Source organism: Pseudophryne corroboree, chromosome 6 (genome assembly GCF_028390025.1).
Source record: "Pseudophryne corroboree isolate aPseCor3 chromosome 6, aPseCor3.hap2, whole genome shotgun sequence".
NCBI classification, from domain to species: domain Eukaryota; kingdom Metazoa; phylum Chordata; class Amphibia; order Anura; family Myobatrachidae; genus Pseudophryne; species Pseudophryne corroboree.
This window is the reverse complement of record NC_086449.1, coordinates 362,362,374-362,384,509: the sequence shown is the minus strand read 5'-3', so window position 1 is coordinate 362,384,509 and position 22,136 is coordinate 362,362,374. Positions and strand designations below refer to the sequence as shown.

General features: G+C 47.5%; 1 protein-coding gene across 8 annotated transcripts in view; it reads right to left on the bottom strand.

Annotated features, from left to right (window-relative positions):
* Positions 1 to 22,136, bottom strand: part of SBF1 (SET binding factor 1) — a 421,239-nt gene that overhangs the window by 168,156 nt on the left and 230,947 nt on the right. For 5 of the 8 annotated variants that reach the window (XM_063926659.1, XM_063926653.1, XM_063926655.1 and 2 more), the window contains 4 exons: positions 21,509 to 21,636; positions 13,300 to 13,475; positions 12,860 to 12,934; positions 10,982 to 11,121 (listed from right to left, as the gene is read on the bottom strand). In XM_063926659.1, coding sequence (XP_063782729.1) covers positions 10,982 to 11,121; positions 12,860 to 12,934; positions 13,300 to 13,475; positions 21,509 to 21,636 — 519 coding nt within the window. The remainder of the gene's footprint in view (positions 1 to 10,981; positions 11,122 to 12,859; positions 12,935 to 13,299; positions 13,476 to 21,508; positions 21,637 to 22,136) is intronic. The other 3 variants (XM_063926656.1, XM_063926658.1, XM_063926660.1) reach the window with 1 other exon arrangement.

The window sequence follows — 22,136 nt, the reverse complement described above, 5'->3', positions numbered from 1 at the left end:
CAGGCATTTAAGCCAGTTCTTTCTGGAAGAAAATCGACAGAGCCGAAATCTGGACCTTAATGGAACCCAATTTTAGGCCCATAGTCACTCCCGACTGTAGGAAGTGCAGAAAACGACCCAGCTGAAATTCCTCTGTAGGGGCCTTCCTGGCCGCACACCACGCAACATATTTTCGCCAAATACGGTGATAATGGTTTGCGGTTACTTCTTTCCTGGCTTTTATCAGCGTAGGAATGACTTCCTCCGGAATGCCCTTTTCCTTTAGGATCCGGAATTCAACCGCCATGCCGTCAAACGCAGCCGCGGTAAGTCTTGGAACAGACAGGGCCCCTGCTGTAGCAGATCCTGTCTGAGCGGTAGAGGCCATGGGTCCTCTGATATCATTTTTTGAAGTTCTGGGTACCAAGCTCTTCTTGGCCAATCCGGAACCACGAGTATCGTTCTTACTCCTCACCTTCTTATTATTCTCAGTACCTTTGGTATGAGCGGCAGAGGAGGGAACACATTAACCGACTGGTACACCCACGGTGTCACTAGAGCGTCCACAGCTATCGCCTGAGGGTCCCTTGACCTGGCGCAATATCTCTTTAGCTTTTTGTTGAGGCGGGACGCCATCATGTCCACCTGTGGCCTTTCCCAACGGTTTACCAACAGTTGGAAGACTTCTGGATGAAGTCCCCACTCTCCCGGGTGTAGGTCGCGTCTGCTGAGGAAGTCTGCTTCCCAGTTGTCCACTCCCGGAATGAACACTGCTGACAGTGCTAAGACGTGATTTTCCGCCCATCGGAGAATCCTTGTGGCTTCTGCCATCGCCATCCTGCTTCTTGTGCCGCCCTGTCGGTTTACATGGGCGACTGCCGTGATGTTGTCTGATTGAATCAGTACCGGCTGGTTTTGAAGCAGGGGCCTTGCCTGACTTAGGACATTGTAAATGGCCCTCAGTTCCAGAATATTTATGTGTAGGGACGACTCCTGACTTGACCAAAGTCCTTGGAAATTTCTTCCCTGTGTGACTGCCCCCCAGCCTCGAAGGCTGGCATCCGTGGTCACCAGGACCCAGTCCTGTATGCCGAATCTGCGGCCCTCTAGAAGAAGAGCACTCTGCAGCCACCACAACAGAGACAGCCTGGTCCTTGGAGACAGGGTTATCAGCCGATGCATCTGAAGATGCGATTCCGACCACTTGTCCAAGAGGTCCCACTGAAAGGTTCTTGCATGGAACCTGCCGAATGGAATTGCTTCGTATGAAGCTACCAGTTTTCCGTGGATTCGTGTGCAGTGATGCACCGATACCTGTTTTGGTTTCAGGAGGTCTCTGACTAGAGATGACAGCTCCTTGGCTTTCTCCTGCGGGAGAAAATAAGAATTTACTTACCGATAATTCTATTTCTCGGAGTCCGTAGTGGATGCTGGGGTTCCTGAAAGGACCATGGGGAATAGCGGCTCCGCAGGAGACAGGGCACAAAAAGTAAAGCTTTTCCAGATCAGGTGGTGTGCACTGGCTCCTCCCCCTATGACCCTCCTCCAGACTCCAGTTAGGTACTGTGCCCGGACGAGCGTACACAATAAGGGAGGATTTTGAATCCCGGGTAAGACTCATACCAGCCACACCAATCACACCGTACAACTTGTGATCTAAACCCAGTTAACAGTATGATAACAAAAGGAGCCTCTGAAAGACGGCTTCCTACAACAATAACCCGATTTTTGTAACAATAACTATGTACAAGTATTGCAGAATAATCCGCACTTGGGATGGGCGCCCAGCATCCACTACGGACTCCGAGAAATAGAATTATCGGTAAGTAAATTCTTATTTTCTCTATCGTCCTAGTGGATGCTGGGGTTCCTGAAAGGACCATGGGGATTATACCAAAGCTCCCAAACGGGCGGGAGAGTGCGGATGACTCTGCAGCACCGAATGAGAGAACTCCAGGTCCTCTTTTGCCAGGGTATCAAATTTGTAAAATTTTACAAACGTGTTCTCCCCCGACCACGTAGCTGCTCGGCAGAGTTGTAATGCCGAGACCCCTCGGGCAGCCGCCCAAGATGAGCCCACCTTCCTTGTGGAATGGGCATTTACATATTTTTTGCTGTGGCAAGCCTGCCACAGAATGTGCAAGCTGAATTGTACTACAAATCCAACGAGCAATAGTCTGCTTAGAAGCAGGAGCACCCAGCTTGTTGGGTGCATACAGGATAAACAGCAAGTCAGATTTCCTGACTCCAGCCGACCTGGAAACTATATTTTCAGGGCCCTGACAACATCCAGCAACTTGGAGTCCTCCAAGTCCCCAGTAGCCGCAGGCACCACAATAAGCTGGTTCAGGTGAAACGCTGACACCACCTTAGGGAGAAACTGGGGACGAGTCCACAGCTTTGCTCTGTCCGAATGGACAATCAGATATGGCTTTGTGAGATAAAACCGCCAATTCTGACACTCGCCTGGCCGAGGCCAGGACTAACAGCATGGTCACTTTCCATGTGAGATATATCAAATCCACAGATTTGAGTTGTTTAAAACAATGTGATTTTAGGAATCCCAAACTACGTTGAGATCGCCCAGTGCCACTGGAGACATCAAAAAGGGGTTGTATATGCAGTACTCCCTTAACAACTTCTGGACTTCAGGAACTGAAGCCAATTTCTTTCTGGAAGAAAATCGACCGGTCGAAATTTGAACCTTAATGGACCCCAATTTGAGACCCATATACACTCCTGCTTGCAGGAAATGTAGGAATTAACCTAGTTGAAATTCTTCCGTGGAGCCTTCCTGGCCTCACACCATGGAACATATTCTCACCTAAGCGGTGATAATGTTGTGCGGTCACCTCCTTCCTGGCTCTGACCAGGGTAGGGATGACCTCTTCCGGAATGCCTTTTTCCCTTAGGATCCGGCGTTCACCCGCCCTGGCGTCAACGCAGCTGCGGTAAGTCATGGAACAGACATGATTCTTGCTGAATCAAGATCCTTTCTAGTAACTCTTGAAGTTCCGGGTACCAAGTTCGTCTTGGCCCAAACCGGAACCACGAGTATAGTTCTTACTCCTCTCCTTCCTATCATTCTCCATACACTGGGTATGAAAGGCAGAGGAGGGAACACATACACCGACTGGTACACCCACGGTGTTACCAGAGCGTCCCAGCTATTGCCTGAGGGTCTCTAGACCTGGCGCTTCATGTGGGACGCCATCATAACCACCTTTGGTCTTTCCCAACGGTTTACAAACATGTGGAAACTTCCAGATGAAGTTCCCACTTTTCCGGGTGGAATTCATTTATGCTGAGGAAATCTTCCTAGTTGTCCACTCCCGGAATGAACACTGCTGACAGTGTTATCACATGATCTTTCGCCCAGCGAAGAATCCTTGCTGTCATTGTCCTCCTGCTTCTTGTGCCGCCCCGACTGTTTACGTGGGCGACTGCCATGATGATGTCCTACTGGATCAGCACCGGTTGACTTTGAAGCAGAGGTCTTCCTAGGCTCAGAGCATCGTAAATTGCCCTTAGCTCCAGTATATTCATGTGGAGAAAAATCTCCAGACTTGACCACACTTCCTTGGAAATTTCTTCCTTGTGTGACTGTTTCCCAGCCTCTCAGGCTGGCATCCGTGGTCACCAGAACACAGTCCTGAATGCTGAATGTGCTGCCCTCTAGAAGATGAGCACTCTGCAGCCCCCACAGAAGAGACACCCTTGTCATTGGAGACAGGGTTATCCGCTGATGCATCTGAAGATGCGATCCGGACCATTCGTCCAGCAAATCCCCCTGAAAAGTTTTTGCGTGAGATCTGCCGAATGGAATCGCTTCGTAAGAAGCCACCATTTTTCCCAGGACTCCTGTGCATTGATGCACTGATACTTGGCCTGGATTTAGGAGGTTTCTGACTAGGTCGGATAACTCCCTGGCTTTCCCCTCCAGGAGAAATACCTCTTTCTGGACTATGCCCAGAATCATTCCTAGGAACAGCAGACGTATCATCGGAAAACAGCTGCGATTTTTGGAATATTTAGAATCCACTCGTGCTGTCGTAGAACTACTTTAGATAGTTCTTTTCCGACCTCCAACTGTTCTCTGGAAACTTGTCCCTTTCAGGATATCGTCCAAGTAAGGGATAATTTAGATGCCTTTCTTCTTTTAAGAATCATCTTTTCGGCCATTACCTTGGTAAAGGCCCGGGGTGCCGTGGATAATTCAACGGCAGCGTCTGAAACTGATATTGACAGTTCTGTATCACGAACCAGAGGTACCCTTGTTGAGAAGGGCAAATTTGGACATGGAGGTAATCCTTGATGTCCAGGGACACCATATAGTCCCCTTTCTTCCGGTTCTCTATCACTGCTCTGAGTGACTCCATCTTGATTTGAACCTTTTTATGTAAGTGTTCAAAGATTTCAGATTTAGACTATGTCTCACCAAGCCGTCTGGCTTCAGTACCACAATATAGTGTGGAGGACTAATACCCTTTTCCTTGTTGTAGGAGGGGTACTTTGATTATCACCTGCTGGAAATACAGCTTGTGAATTTTTTCCCAATACTGCCTCCTTGTCGGAGGGAGCCGTTGGTAAAGCAGGCTTCAGGAACCTGCGAGGAAAAAATGTCTCGACTCTCCAATCTGTACCCCTGGGATAATACTTGTATGATCTAGGGGTCAACTTGCGAGTGATCCCACTGCGCGCTGAGACTCTTGAGACTACCCCCCCACTGGTGGAGGGCTTCTTTTCCTGGGAAGGGGCTGCCTGCTGCAGTCTACTTCCCTTTCCTCTATGTCTGGGCAGATATGACTGGCCTTTTGCCCGCTTGCCCACATGGGAACGGAAGGATTGAGGCTGAAAAGACAGTGTCTTTTTCTGCTGAGATGTAACTTGGGGTAAAAAGGTTGGATTTCCCAGCTGTGGCCGTGGCCCCCAGGTCCGACGGACCGACCCCAAATAACTCCTTCCCTTTATACGGCAATACTTCCATGTGCCGTATGGGATCTGTATCACCTGACCACTGTCGTGTCCATGACATCTTCTGGGAGATATGGACAACGCACTTATCTTGATGCCAGAGTGCAAATATCCCTCTGTGCATCTCGCATACATATATATAGAATGCATCCTATTAAATGCTCTATATCAATAAAATATTTTTAGTCAGGGAATTCGACCAAGCCAACCCAGCACTGCATCTCCAGGCTGATGGCGATCGCTGGTCGCAGTATAGCCACCGTCTGTGTGTATATACTTTTTAGGATATTTTTCCAGCTGCCTATCAGCTGGCTCCTTGAGGGCGGCCGTATTTGGAGACGGTAACGCCACTTGATAAGCGTGTGAGCGCCTTATCCACCCTAAGGGGTGTTTCCCAACGCGCCCTAACTTCTGGCGGGAAAGGGTATAACGCCAATATTTGCTATCGGGGTAAACCCACGCATCATCACACACTTCATTTTATTTTATCTGATTCAGGAAAAACTACAGGTAGTTTTTTCACTTCCACATAATACCCTTTTTTGTGGTACTTGTAGTATCAGAAATATGTAACAGCTCCTTCATTGCCCTTAACGTGTGGCCCTAATGAGGAATACGTTTGTTTATTCACCGTCGACACTGGATTCAGTGTCCGTGTCTGTGTCTGTGTCGACCGACTGAGGTAAATGGGCGTTTTTTATAAAAAAAACCCTGACGGTGTTTCTGAGACGCCTGGACCGTTACTAATTGTTTGTCGGCCGTCTCATGTCGTCAACCGACCTTGCAGCGTGTTGACATTCTCACGTAATTCCCTAAATAAGCCATCCATTCCGGTGTCGACTCCCTAGAGAGTGACATCACCATTACAGGCAATTTCTCCGCCTCCTCCAGCATCGTCCTCATACATGTCGACACACACGTACCGACACACAGCACACACACCTGGAATGCTCTGACAGAGGACAGGACCCCACCAGCCCTTTGGAGAGACAGAGGGAGAGTTTGCCAGCACACACCAAAAAACGCTATAATTACATAGGGACAACCTTATATAAGTGTTTCTCCCTAATAGCATCTTTATATATATATTTATATCGCCAATTTGTGCCCCCCCTCTCTGTTTAAACCCTGTTTCTGTAGTGCAGTGCAGGGGAGAGCCTGGGAGCCTTCTCTCCAGCCTTTCTGTGAGAGAAAAAATGGCGCTGTGTGCTGAGGAGATAGGCCCCGCCCCTTTTACGGCGGGCTCGTCTCCCGCTCTTTAGTGAAGTTTGGCAGGGGTTAAATATCTCCATATAGCCTCTGGGGGCTATATGTGAGGTATTTTTAGCCAGTATATAGGTTTACATTTGCCTCCCAGGGCGCCCCCCCCCAGCGCCCTGCACCCTCAGTGACAGCGTGTGAAGTGTGCTGAGAGGAAAATGGCGCACAGCTGCAGTGCTGTGCGCTACCTTTAGAAGACTGTCAGAGTCTTCAGCCGCCGATTCTGGACCTCTTCTAACTTCAGCATCTGCAAGGGGGCCGGCGGCGCGGCTCCGGTGACCATCCAGGCTGTACCTGTGATCGTCCCTCTGGAGCTAATGTCCAGTAGCCAAGAAGCCAATCCATCCTGCACGCAGGTGAGTTCACTTCTTCTCCCCTCAGTCCCTCGTTGCAGTGATCCTGTTGCCAGCAGGACTCACTGTAAAATAAAAAACCTAAGCTAAACTTTCTCTAAGCAGCTCTTTAGGAGAGCCACCTAGATTGCACCCTTCTCGGCCGGGCACAAAAATCTAACTGGAGTCTGGAGGAGGGTCATAGGGGGAGGAGCCAGTGCACACCACCTGATCTGGAAAAGCTTTACTTTTTGTGCCCTGTCTCCTGCGGAGCCGCTATTCCCCATGGTCCTTTCAGGAACCCCAGCATCCACTAGGACGATAGAGAAACACTTTTTTCTGTTCTGTGTCCAGAACCATCCCCAGGAACAGTAGGCGTGTGGAAGGAACCAGCTGTGGAATATTTAGAATCCATCCGTGCTGTTGTAGCACTTCCCGAGATAGTGCTATTCCGACCAACAACTGCTCCTTGGACCTCGCCCTTATAAGGAGAACGTCCAAGTACGGGATAATTAAAACTCCCTTTTTTCGAAGGAGTATCATCATTTCTGCCATTACCTTGGTAAACACCCTCGGTGCCGTGGACAGTCCAAACGGCAGTGTCTGGAATTGGTAATGGCAATCCTGTACCACAAATCTGAGGTACTCCTGGTGAGGATGGTAAATGGGGACATGCAGGTAAGCATCCTTGATGTCCAGGGATACCATGTAATCCCCCTCGTTCAGGCTTGCAATAACCGCCCTGAGCGATTCCATCTTGAACTTGAATTTTTTTTTATGTATGTGTTCAAGGATTTCAAATTTAAAATGGGTCTCACCGAACCGTCCGGTTTCGGTACCACAAACAGTGTGGAATAGTAACCCCCTCCTTGTTGAAGTAGGGGCACCTTGACTATCACCTGCTGGGAATACAGCTTGTGAATTGCCTCTAGCACAGCCTCCCTGCCCGAGGGAGTTGTCGGCAAGGCAGATTTGAGGAAAACGGCGGGGGGGGTGACATCTCGAATTCCAGCTTGTACCCCTGAGATACTACTTGAAGGATCCAGGGATCCTGTGAGCGAGCCCACTGATCGCTGAAATTTTTGAGGCGGCCCCCCACCGTACTTGGCTACGCCTGTGGAGCCCCCGCGTCATGCGGTGGGCTCAGAGGAAGCGGGGGAAGAATTTTGATTCTGGGAACTGGCTGACTGGTGCAGCTTTTTCCCTCTTCCCTTGTCTCTGTGCAGAAAGGAAGCGCCTTTGACCCGCTTGCTTTTCTGAAGCTGAAAGGACTGTACCTGATAATACAGTGCTTTCTTAGGCTGTGAGGAAACCTGAGGTAAAATTTTTTCTTCCCAGCTGTTGCTGTGGATACGAGGTCCCAGAGACCATCCCCAAACAATTCCTCACCCTTATAAGGCAGATCTATGAGCCTTTTAAAATCAGCATCACCTGTCCAGTGTCGGGTCTCTAATACCCTCCTGACAGAATGGACATTACATTAATTCTGGATGCCAGCCGGTAAAATATCCCTCTGTGCATCCTTCATATATAAGACGACGTCTTTAATATGCTCTTATGTTAGCAAACTAGTATCCCTGTTTGACAGGGTCACAGACCACGCTGCAGCAGCAATATCTGCAGGTCTCAGTCTAGTACCTGAGTGTGTAAATACAGACTTCAGTATAGCCTCCTGCTTTTTATCAACAGGTACCTTCAAAGTGGCCGTATCCTAAGACGGCAGTGCCACCTTTTTTGACAAACGTGTGAGCTCCTTATCCACCCTAGGGGATATCTCCCAGCGTAACTTATCCTCTGGCGGGAAAGGGTACGCCAACAGTAACTTTTTAGAAATGACCAGTTTCTTATCGGGGGAACCCACGCTTTTTCACACACTTCATTCACTCATCTGATGGGGGAACAAAACACTGCCTGCTTTTTCTCCCCAAACATAAAACCCTTTTTTAGTGGTACTTGGGTTAATGTCAGAAATGTGTAACACATTTTTTATTGCCGGGATCAAGTCACGGATGTTCCTAGTGGATTGTGTATATGTCTCAACCTCGTCGACACTGGAGTCAGACTCCGTGTCGACATCTGTGTCTGCCATCTGAGGGAGCGGGCGTTTTTGAGCCCCTGATGGCCTTTGAGACGCCTGGGCAGGCGCGGGCTGAAAAGCCGGCTGTCCCATAGCTGTTACGTCATCCAGCCTTTTATGTAAGGAGTTGACACTGTCGGTTAATACCTTCCACCTATCCATCCACTCTGGTGTCGGCCCCACAGGGGGCGACATCACATTTATCGGCATCTGCTCCGTCACCACATAAGCCTCCTCATCAAAACATGTCGACACAGCCGTACCGACACACCGCACACACACAGGGAATGCTCTGACTGAGGACAGGACCCCACAAAGCCCTTTGGGGAGACAGAGAGAGAGTATGCCAGCACACACCAGAGCGCTATATAATGTGGGGATTAACACTATAACTGAGTGAATTTTCCCCAATAGCTGCTTGTATATACAATATTGCACCTAAATTTAGTGCCCCCCCTCTCTTTTTAACCCTTTGAGCCTGAAAACTACAGGGGAGAGCCTGGGGAGCTGTCTTCCAGCTGCACTGTGAAGAGAAAATGGCGCCAGTGTGCTGAGGGAGATAGCTCCGCCCCTTTTTCGCTGACTTTTCTCCCGCTTTTTTATGGATTCTGGCAGGGGTATTTATCACATATATAGCCTCTGGGGCTATATATTGTGATTATTTTGCCAGCCAAGGTGTTTATATTGCCCTCAGGGCGCCCCCCCCCAGCGCCCTGCACCCATCAGTGACCGGAGTGTGAGGTGTACATGAGGAGCAATGGCGCACAGCTGCAGTGCTGTGCACTACCTTGGTGAAGACTGAAGTCTTCTGCCGCCGATTTTCCGGACCATCTTCATGCTTCTGGCTCTGTAAGGGGGACGGCGGCGCGGCTCCGGGAACGAACACCAAGGACGGGTCCTGCGGTCGATCCCTCTGGAGCTAATGGTGTCCAGTAGCCTAAGAAGCCCAAGCTAGCTGCAAGCAGGTAGGTTCGCTTCTTCTCCCCTTAGTCCCTCGTTGCAGTGAGCCTGTTGCCAGCAGGTCTCACTGTCAAATAAAAAACCTAAAATATACTTTCTTTCTAGGAGCTCAGGAGAGCCCCTAGTGTGCATCCAGCTCGGCCAGGCACAGAAATCTAACTGAGGTCTGGAGGAGGGGCATAGAGGGAGGAGCCAGTGCACACCAGATAGTACCTAATCTTTCTTTTAGAGTGCCCAGTCTCCTGCGGAGCCCGTCTATTCCCCATGGTCCTTACGGAGTTCCCAGCATCCACTAGGACGTCAGAGAAATCGGTTTTAAGAGAAAACCTGACCTGCGCCCATGCCCTGGTGATCTAGTGGGATCGCATGTATCCACAGTGTCCACCGCCAGCGCGCGCGGCCTGCCTCCCACTGAACGCGCCGGATCGCGATAAAGACCGGGTCCCACTTACCACCTCCCGAAGCGCGGCCACGCGATCCTGGAGAGCACCAGCCGTGTGTGCCTAACGTGAAGTAAACCGGAGCTTCCGCTGTAGGTACCCGGCAACCAGGGCTCGGGAGTGTACAGCGCCGCTGGGGAGAGCTGAAGCTGCAGCAGAGAATGTCAGAAGACATTTACCCCTGCTGCTGCCCTTGAAGTCTTCACTTTTTACCTCATAAAAAGCTTTTCTTAGGGCTGCCTGGAGCAGCCCCTCTGTTAAGTGCCTGCTTACTGCAGCACCGACAAACTGAGCTCCTGTGCTGGGAGGCGGAGTTATAGAGGAGGCGGTGCTGTGCATTCTGGGAACAGCCAAAGCTTTGAGCCTGTTGGTGCCTCGGATCAAGATCCTTCTCTACACCCCATTGTCCAGACTTGTGGAGCCCAGTGTACCCCGCAGCAGAAAGCAATGCTATCGATGTTTGAATGTGATGAACACAAATGTGAAAACATAATCTCAGCATAAGGTTGAGAAAACTCTCAGCAACGAAGGAGTTAACCCCACCAGCAATATCTATGGCCCCAAGGAAAAAAAAAAAAAAGACTGCACATGTATGTAAGAACACAAACAGCGAACTCTACAATTCTTTGAATTCCTGTATTACTTTGCCTAAAATGTGATGTGATCAAAACGGAATCACTGAAAACAAAGTTTTGAGACAGTTTGAACAATCCTTAGTTTTGGTATGAATGATCTCAAACGCCACATTTTAGCATAAATTACATATGTTTGGACCATAACAAGAGTTTATTGGAACATGTACATACAGTGAACCAGAAATTCCATAATTCACGTTCTGAAGCAATATCTGCACTTTGCCATGACTTTTGCATTATGGTGTTAAATGATTGCTAAGGGTCTTCAAAGTACTAATATTTATATTTTTTCCTCCCCTACATAATACAAGACCAAGCACCCACCTGAAATGTCATCACCCTGCTGCTCCAGAGAATTCTGACTCCCACGAAGATCCCTGGAGGGGGGGCTATATTTCCTACGTGTCACATACTGCCGGCCAATCGTCTTTTTGGCAGACTTTACAAGGTTCTTAGAGATGGTCCTTGGCAAAATAAGTTGCAATGCCCACAAGGAAGAGAAGATAATGAGTGCAGAAAATAAACAAACATGTAATTTTGCACAGTGCATAGTGTTATCCCTCAGAATTAAAATACATTTATGGAATTAAAACTCTGAAGTGAATAATAATACAGGAAGGAAGGTTACTTATTTATAAAGTGCATATACACCTATTTCAGCTGCAGATAAAAAGGGCCCACCACAATGCCGTACTGAACGTCACAGCACAAAGTAAATCCAAAAAGGTACTGGATAGCAAGGAAAATGAATGTGAAAGCTGATGTAAGTTAAGAAAAGCACATAGCGGAACTCCAGGTTACATTTTGCAAAACTGGTGTTCAGAGAATTGGGTAGAAAAGTGCTGTAACCCAGAGCAAATCAGATAATCAATTTCATTGGCTAAGCTGCAATAACTGTCATTTCATGCAGAGGTAAGTTACACCCCACAGTGTTCCACCAGTCAGAAAGAAGCCTGACACTACTACTCTCTGCTGTTAAGCTTTAGATGCTTCACATGACTATTGCTAACCTAGCACCTCCTGCATAAACCTTGTTTACACATGATTATAGGAGAGGACTGACTTGAAATAAACTGATTGGAACAAATTGTACCCAGCCAAACCTATGTGTACTCAGTTTAAAGACAATTCAATAGGTCCCATAAAACAACACAATTTGGTTACTATAAGTTCAGCACTTTCCTGCACAATCAGACATGTACCAGTTTTATAAATGTCTCCTACTGTGTTTAACTACTTCTAAGTCTATTTTACCGTACAGCAACTAAAATAAGCAGTGTATAGTTTGGATGGGGTAGGTACATGCATATAGACATCCAAATGAATTGCTTACACACAGTACTGCACTGGTAAAATACCTGTTTTGCACTTTAACCCTCCTGAGCTGTATCTACAAGAAAACGTGGTGCATATTTGAGAAACCCAGAGTAAATGAAAACAGGGAGACTGATCAGATCTATTCTAACGCTCTTGTAGAGCTGGACATTTTATGATAGCATCAGGTAACAAGCCAGGTGCATGTAGACACCAATTCCTAGCTGTGGTAACAGCAATTGAATGTGCAACACACATTTTGTAATGATATAGTTAATGTCTTAAAAGGAGTTGAAGAGTATTGACAATTGAACAGATAATAAAAGCTAATATTTTAGAGTAAATAATTGATAGTTTTTCATAACACAATCCAATGGTACTAGAATAAGTTATGGTTGAAAACTACCTAACCCTTGAAGATAATTTCGTTATTACCAAAGAGAATGATGATAAAAGCCAGAACTGCAGTTTCTACAGCAGACCATATAAAGTAAAGCGGATATCATTCTACAAGAACAGAATACAAGTGAGGACCTGGTAAGATACCCTGCTGTATATGACTAATGAAAGTGGAATATATAATCTCTGTGTTCTCTGACTGTAGCACTGGGTGTCAGGTGGATTCCTATCCCTTATGATAGTATATTATGTTACAGTGCTGTGAAACGTCAATACATAGCTTTTCACAAAATGCTATGCTACAGCAGCATTGTGCTTAAAGGCTTCATCTGTATTGTTTCACAGGCTCCAGTTGTCTTGTTTGTTATTTACTGTGTATGTTCCAGTGCCAGCACAGAAAATGGACAGATTGGAAATAGCTGCACACCCAGAAGTACGGTTTGTCACCATGAGACCACGACCAGGCTGGGTAGAAATGTGAGGTCTTACGTTTCTGAATGGAAGCGACTGAGAGATAAACCCACAGCCAGACGGCCTTGGAACACATCACTGACATGGAGAGGGCTACAGAAAAAGATAGGGGGGTCACTGCACAGGTGAGGACCAGGTCCACAAAGAGGAACACACAGTAAGGGATTTAAGAAGGCAAGGAGATACTTATAGCATCGGTCCAGAACATCAGATATATGCTCAAGAACACCACATGGAATTGTACAAGCAAAACATAGAAAAGCAGGAAGGTCAATAACACAAAGAAGAAAACATGACCACACGTAGATCAGTATGGCATACTGAAGGAATTAAAATTTCTCTATTTTTTTATTTTATTTTGGCCTGATTTGGGCATGGAAGGAAAAAGAGGGGGGTGGCACTCAATTAACGAATTGGGGTGGTTATGCGGCTTTTGACTGACGTATTATTTAACTCACTTGATGGAGGGATTCTTATCCTTGGTCCTAGGCTGCACAGTGTGCTGAAGGGAGAGGCCAACACTAAATGGATAGGTACCAAGAACATCTTGAGGGTACCTCAGTTTGTGCAACTGCTTGCGGAAACCTTCAGAGACCTCAGATGGGACCTCCTCATCAAATGCCACCCGCAGAAGCTGTTATCAGAATATAAATGTCAAGTTAAGCAAAGCCCATAAACTGAAAAACTCAATATAATCTACTTTATAAAAGCTTACAAACAGATAGTTATTTTGCATTGACTTGTATTAACTACACAATATTATTTGGTCAAGAAGAGCTGCCCACAGAACTTAGGTTCTTACATAGAACTACTGCACTTGTAGTTCAAGTGAGATCGCAACATAAATGCAAGCAAAAATATATGAATGCTTTGAAGCAGACCTATCAAGACTGCAGCCAATATTTCACCTAACCGGTAACCTCAATAACACAAAACAACATTTAAAAAAAAAAACGAGTAAGTAACAAAATGGCGCTACCAATAACTGCAAAAAAAAAAACATGATTTTGGTACTTACTGAAAAATTCCTTTCCCTGATTCCATAGGGGACACTGGAGTTACACAGGGGTATAGACAGGTGACAAGTGGAGCCTGGTAGTTTAAGAATTGTTTATAATTGATATTGGCCACTCCACTTCTATATCCCACTGCTTCAGTTAAGAGTACCAAGCCCGAGTGGCGATGGAGAGTAGAGATAACACAACAGAGGAAGAAAGAAGGAGTAGGAGCAACCAACAGTAAACTCGGTCCAAGGACCAAAACAAAAACAACAAACAAACAGCAGACGACCGTCAGGCAGTCCTAAAATACTAAGGAACAAGGCAGTAAAGAACAGTGCTGGATGGGCGTCCAGTGTCTACTATTGAATCGGAGAAAGGGATTTATATGGTATGTACAAAAATTCTGTTTTTTTCCCTTTATCCACTGAGGGACAGTGGAGTTACACTGGTGATGTCCCAAAGCGTCCATTCCAGATGAGAGAGCGCTGAGAAACCTGCAAAGACCCTATGACCAAACCCTGCAACAGTGGCCTCAAAGGTATCGAAACAGTAAAAGGGTACAAACATATAAACCAAGGACCAATAAGCTGCCCGGCAAAGCTGAGAAGCCGAAGCACCTCTGCGAGCAGCCCAAGAGGTCCCAACTGAGCACGTGAATGTGTCGAGATGGAACTAGGTGATAACCATGCACTGGCCATGTAAGCCTGATGAATAGCCAAAAAGAGGAGATACAGAGAGCGACAGAACAGAGCCCAAAGCTCAGACACCCTCCGAGTGGAAGCAAGAGCCAAAAGAATAATGGTCTTCCAGGATGCACTGGTCCCTCCTCCCAGGGGCATAACTATAAAATTTTGTGGAAAATCTTGAAAGGGCCCCACCGCTGTCACTACAATGCCCCTAAAGCTGGGTACATACTAGGCAATATTTTTAACAATATCACTAATTTTGGCCCTTCTGAGTGATATCGTTTGTAATATCGTCCAGTGTGTACGCTCAATATCGTTAACAATGCGCGCTACCGCGGTTCGTTAACAAGGACTTCTGTCATCTGTACATGCAGCTCAATTTTTACTATATCGTCAACGACTGTATGTTCGGAGCGGTGACAGGATGACATCACTGAACGATATCGTTCAGGATCCCCTGAAAGAAAGTTCTGATATCCGGTAGGGAAGCAATCTTTTGCTGGAACCATACAGACAGGGTAGATACGTGTACCCAGAGGGATGCTAGGCGAAGTCCAATCCTGCTTGAAGGCAAGAACTCCTGCAATTCTAAAAGCAGAAGGATTGTAGCTCCTGGGTGAGAACCACTGAAGTAGGTGTGCCAAATCTTGTAATAAATCCTTGCTCAAGTAGGCTTACGGGCTTTAAGCATTGTATGGACAACCAAACTCGAGAAGCCCCTAGACTTTAAAAGTGACTTCTCAAGAGCCACACCGTCAAAAACAGCCGAGCCAGGTCCTGGTGTAGACACGGACCCTGCATTAACAGATCTTGCTGTAGAGGAGTTTCGATTGACAGCCCCTGCAGGTCTGCAAACCCAAGGATGCCTCGGCCAGTCTGGAGCTCTAAGGCATGGCGCCTCCTTTCTGCTTGAACAGATCTTGCTGTAGAGGAGTTTCGATTGACAGCCCCTGCAGGTCTGCAAACCCAAGGATGCCTCGGCCAGTCTGGAGCTCTAAGGCATGGCGCCTCCTTTCTGCTTGAACCTGCGAAGCACTCTGAGGAGTGGAATTGGAGGGAAGATGTATGCCAACTGAAGTTCCACCACCCCCATCAGAGCGTCCACGAAGTTGGCTGCGGGATCCCTGGTCCTAGGCCGGCATACTGGAAATTTGTGGTTGTGACGACATGCCATGAGATCCACCTCTTGCAGGCCCCACTTGTCCACTAAATTCTGAAAGACTTCTGGATGTAGATTCCACTCTCCTGATTGGATGTCATGCCTGCTTAGGAAGTCTGCTACCCAGTTGAGTACTCTGGGGATGAACACTGCCGATATTGCCGGAAGATGACGTTCTGCCCAAGTGAGGATGTGTGTCACTTCTCTCATGGTGGCTAGATTTCTTGTGCCTCCCTAATGGTTGAGATTGGCTACTGTAGATTGGACCTGAACTGGTCAGCCTTGAAGGTTCTGTGCCAGACTGAGCGCTTTATACACTGTCCTGAGCTACAGTATGTTGATGGGCAGGCGACGCTCTGGGACTGTCCAATGCCCCTGCAAGGACTATTGACTGGTCAACTGCTCCCCACCCCTGGAAGCTTGCAACTGTGGTAAGCAGTATCCAGTCCAAAATCCAAGAGGGGCGGACCTTGTCCAAGTTGGACGTCTATAGACACAACAAGAGGGAAAGTCGAACCTCGAATGTTAATACCATGTTGAAGATGATGCTGTCTGTTCCATCGTGACAGAATCAGATGCTGCAAAGGTCTGGAGTGAAACCGTGCGTATTCACTCCACCATGTCAAAGGTGGAGACCAGGACCAGCTTGCTAAGTGGTTGGACACCCGTTGGGTGTCAAAGAAGACTGCACAGACAAGAGTGGAGTGTGGTTATCTGTCTTCTGGCAGAAAAATCTTCTGAGCCTGAGAATTCCCCAGGTTTCTATGCCAGGGCTATGGAACGGAGGGGTTTCCATGCGAAACCTGGGCACTCGTATAAACTTCCGGACCAGGAATAGTGTTGACTAAAAGCCTGTCCATTGTTGTAGTGGGGGCACAGGCATTATAACTCCTGATTGTAGAATGGCCTGTTGCAGAGCCAAAGCCTTTATTGGATCTGCTGGACGACCCATACAGAAGAACTGTTGAAGAAGATTTCTCTGAAAAAAGAGACTATATCCATAGGAAACCACTTCTTATACCCAGGCATCTGTAGTATTCTGATGTCATTTATCTGCAAACTGAAGAAGTCAGCCTCCCACCCTGGGGTCCCCCAGGGGGAGACCCATGCCATTAGGCAGAGGGCTTATCCTCTGTCCGGCCTCCCTTTGCAGCCGGCCGTCTGGCAGCCCATGGCTGCTTGGAGCGAGGCTTGGCTTTAAATGAGCTGGTCTGTTTATGAAAGGACTGACCCCTAACCTTCCCCTGAGGCCGAAAGGTTGATGTCCTGGGCCTTGTGGCAGCAGATGAAGGTAGAATAGCAGTCTTTGAAGTTGCAACAGTGGCCACTATCTTATCTAACTAAGCGCCAAAAAGATTATTTGCTGTGAAAGGAATAGATTCAAGTGCATTTTTTGACTCAGAATCCACCCTCCAGGAGCGGAGCAAGCTGCCACTCAGGCCGCAGACACTTTAGAAGCCTGAACACCTGTATCCAGGGCTGCTTCACCCAGGAAAGAGGCCACTTCTTTAATATGTGAGATGAGCGCCAACTGTTCTCTGGAGGCACCTGAAGGGAGGGTATCCTCAAGAGCACCAACCCAGGCCTCAATAGCTAAGACTACCCAAGCCATTGCTGGGCGTGTAATGGCACCCGCATGCGGGGGGGGAAATGGACTTTAAAGAAGTTTCCATTTTTCTGTCAGTAGTGAGGATGCTGTGGAAATAGGTAATGTAGAACTCCTTAACAAATGAGCCACATGTGCATCTACTGAGAGAGGAACTTGGTCAGTTACCAAAAACTCCTGGTCCAGTTACCAGCTTTGCTGCGCCGGTGGGGAGTTGCAGCGCCGGCGTCCTAACGGACTGCCCATCGCTGCTTGCTCTAAAACATGCAGTCAAAATAAAAACATGGCCTGGGACTATAAAGCAGTCCCTCTGTCTAAAAGTACACTGGCTCCTGCCGGCACCAAACGAATACTGACCAGGCCTCTGGCTGGGGGTGGTTTATAGGAGAGAGGGACCAGTGCATCCTGTGAACAGAAAGCCTTAACTGTTTGGTGCCCAGTCTATCTCCTACAACCCCATGGTATCCCTGTAGATCTCTATGGACCCTAAAGAAGAAAGTCTGTATCTGGAAGTAGGGCAAACCAGCTCTGAATAAATATGGACAAGACAGACACTTGTACCTTCAGTTAGCCCAGACTCAGACCGGCGCATACACCCGCCTGCAGGAAGAGGAGGCGGAAGGAGTTAGTGGAGACTCCATGGCATTCACATCAAGTCACTAAGACTTCCAAATGCGACAGTAGTGTGCGGTAACTCAGGGTACACAAACAGACTCTGATGAAGATGATCTGGCCTGACTAGCAGCAGCCACGGGTCATCTGTGGGAAGTGGCAGAAGGTCCGTGTACCACACTAGGCAAGGCCAATACAGAGTCACCAGGATGACTGTGGTGGACTCGCGCTTGATGCATTTGAGCAACCGCGGCAGCATTGGAAAAGGTAAAATAGGCACACCAGATGATACCGCCACAATACGGCCACAGCATCCATCTCCAACAACTCTGGACCCTGCATCCTGCAGCAATATCTTGGTAGCTGGTGATTCTGCTGAGAGGCCATGAGATCTATCTGAGGTCTGCCCCCAACACCAAACCAGCTGCTAGAACACCTCCGTATGAAGGGCCAATTCCCTGGGGTTGAGATCCTGGCAACTGAGATACTCTGCTTCCCAGTTCTTGAATCAGGGGATGAACATAGCAGAGATGGCCAAGGCATGCCGTTCTAGCCACTGCAAGATGCGGCTGGACTCCCTCATAGCCAGCTGCCTGAGAGTTTCCCCTTGACGACTTATGTATGCCACGGCCGTGGCACTGTTCAACTGCATTCGAATCCGCAGTCCCTGCAGAAGCGGCGACACTGCACCGAGTGCATTGTACACTGCCCTGAGCTCCAGCATGTTGATAGGAAAAAGCGCCTCCTGGCGCAACCAGCGATCCTAAATTGGCTGTCGGGCACTACCACCCCCCCCTTGATATGTAAACCGACGTCTGTGGTTCAAAGAATCCAATTTCAGATGCTGAAGTGGCAACCTGCCGTGAGATGAGTTGGCTGAAGCCATCAAAGCAACAAGATGCGAGTCAGATGGGACAGCTGAAAATGCATGTGCATTTTGGAGATGGGACCCTGACCACTTTGGACAGAAGATCCAACTGAAAGGGCTGGGAATGGAACCTGCCGAACTGAATGGCCTCAAAAGATGAGAATCTGATGTGTCAAGGCGTGACACTCGATATCCTCAGCATACCGGCACCGGGATATCGACAATATCCCTTCACACCCCGTAAACGACGCCCCTGGAGGGAGAATAAATAGCGTGGCGTGCTACTGTGTCTGCAGCGTGGTGAGCGCAGCTAGCCCGCAAGAGGCTCTTTTGCGCTCGCCCCGCTACCAGCATTACGGCGGTCAGGATCCCGGCGCCGGTATGCTGGCCGCTGGGATCCCGATAGCCGGGCAAGTGTAGTAGACCTGTGTCAAGATGACATGATCTAGAAGACTCTCTGCCGATGGAGCCTTGATGAGTAGGTCATCATGGTATGGCACAATGGAAACTCCCAGAGTATCACCCAGATGGAAAATTGGAGGAACACCTGATGCGGTTCCCAAATCAGAATGTGGAGGTAAGCTTCTTTGATGTCCAAGGACACCAAAAATTCTTCAGCTTCTAGACCTATGATCACCGAATAAAGGGGATTCCATTTTGAAGTGGCGAAACATCAAATAAACATTGAAGGATTTGAGATTCAAAATAGGCCGGACTGAACTGTCCGGCTTTGGAAGTACAAACAGATTGGAATAAAATCCATCAGTGTGCTGATGCTAGGACCTCTGAAGCAAGAAGCTTTTCTATTGCTAGTTACAACACCTTTTGCTTATATATGGAGACCAGCAGGCGAGCACCCACAATGAGAGCCCCCAGGTGGCATGGGAGGCCGTCATGCTGCCAATTTGTCTGCGTGCTTGGGGTGGCAGGCAGGGCCGACTTGACGACCTCTGGACCTACCACATCTAGCCGGCAATGAGTCATTTCTGGCTTTGTCTCAAAACCAGAGAAGAACCCAAAATGTCAGACCCAAATAAGGCAGACACAGAGCCACAGTGGATGAAGGCAAAAAGGTGCCCTTGCCTCCCGTGGCCAAGACAATGATCTTGTCCAGCTCAGACCCAAACAAGACATCACCTGAAAAGGATGAGGGCCAGCCAAGTGAAAACCCTGCTGTCATGTAGATGAATTTGGGGGTTGTTTCTAATTTCCTATCAGACCCCTCTAGTAAGGAAATGGCAATTGGGACAGAAATAGTCTTCTTGGAAAAACAGGACACCGATGGATCCACCAAGGGTTGTGTCTCCAACTTAGATCTGTCCATTGACGGAAATGGGTAAAACATCAGAAATGTCTGGACATCTGAAATTTTTTATCAGGATGTTTCCAGGCCGCTTCTCTTCCAACTCAGTGGAAGAGGGAAAAGAAATTGCAAGTCTTTTCTTTTTAAACAGAGTGGTTTTTTTGAGGCTCAGGTGCGTCAGAGTCTGATATCTTGAACAATTGACGAACCGCCTCGATAAGGAACTCTTATCCCATGGGTGTCACCTGTATCTACTTCTGGAGGGAAGGTCTCTTCAAGTATGAATCCTCTATAACCTCACCTTCCTCCTCCTGAGAGGAGAAAACTGCATCTGATTCATCCCACGATTGGAGGACTGCACGGAGCGGTCTTTTACGAGGCAAATGTTTAGCGGCGCTGTCTGAACTCCTGGTGGAGGAATCCATTACCCCCTCCAAGAAAGAATAAACCTGAACTAAAAATTATAAACCATGAGCCCAAGCAGGCTCTGATACCTGAGAAGATGGCAGGATCCTTGACCTTGCCGGGAGGCTGCTAATTGTGTGGACTTCTCCGACAGGCTCCTGCTAAGGTAGCCACACAGGACAGAGTATCAACGAAGGCAGTAACCACAGCCAGGGCTGGTCCCTCTGACTCACAAGATTCACACATCGCACCATACTTGGAACGGGTCTGTGAAAACTTCTTTTGCATTTGGAGCATGCAAAAAAACTTCTGGGAGGTATTCCCTTTAGCAATGGTGGTTGGAACAGAAGTACACTTTCCTGCCATGCTGCAACACTGAGTGAACAGAAGAAACCGGCAACTCACTGCACACACACACCATCAACAAGGAACCCAGGAAACAGAGAGATAGAGCAGGTACACCATAGCGGTCTAAGCTACCAGGAGTAATACACAGTATAGAAAAACACAGGCACAGTAGTGGTATAGAGAGGGAGGAGTGACAATCATGGAGCTGCTCCCACATAGCTTACAGTGGCCAACACCCCAGCACCAACCTACAGACTGAGGGTACCCACAACTTAGCAGCCCACCCCACTTGCTAGTCAACTATTGATAATGTCTCCCCAGAAGCTCAGGGACTGTACCTCCCTAGTAATATAATGATTGTGTTGTCATATGATTTCCATTGACTGCAGCTGAAAATCTCTTAATTCAGAGGTTACCTGTAGGCTAATACAGTCTATTGGGTTTAAACAGACAACAAAGTTGTTGATACCGCTTCTCCTTTCATGTGAGGCAGAAGTTAATGGAGGAGGCGCATCAACAAGCTTGTGTGCTTGAATGAAGCACACAAGACAGGAGAGGAGTGCATTACTGGACTTTAAGAAACCTCCAGCCGGATAAAAAAGGATCTTTCTTAATTTTTGTCGCCACTGCTAGTTGCTCTTGTTTACAGGCATGTTCATTATCAAAATAAAAATCTCACCTGGAAAGTACATGAACGAAGCTGAAGTCCCTCCTGAACGTACTGGTCCAGTTGAGCAGGGACACTGATTTTCTTCTCCTTTGTCAGAGAAGCTACGGGGAACGTCCGCACAACTGACTGTTCAGCCACTGCGTACAGAGACAGTTTTTGATAATTTTGCTACTATGGAAGTTAGTGGAATATGTGTACTACATATTTAGCGGTCAGAGAATGTTTCATTAAACATACATTTGTGTAACATGAGGGACAAAATTTGTTTTAACCCCTGGTAAGTTGCTAAATGACCAATACCTGAAGCTCCACTCTATCCAATTACAAATAGTTTCACCAGTGCTCTGTTATTAGTGTCATAGCCACATGTGAATAAAAAATATTCCCTCCATTAGGTATTAATGCAGCTTTTTCATCATCATTCATATACAAAAGTGACTAAAACCCCAGAATTGTACACACATTCACCGAGAATCACAAAAGGAATTTACTAGTTAAATGTTAAAGCTAATTTACACATTACTATTGTGTATATATTTTCACTAGTTAAACTGTTTTAATCAGCAGATTCAAACTATAGAATAACTGGTATATGATAAATAGTCTACAGCACAGGTTCTCAAACTCGGTCCTCAGG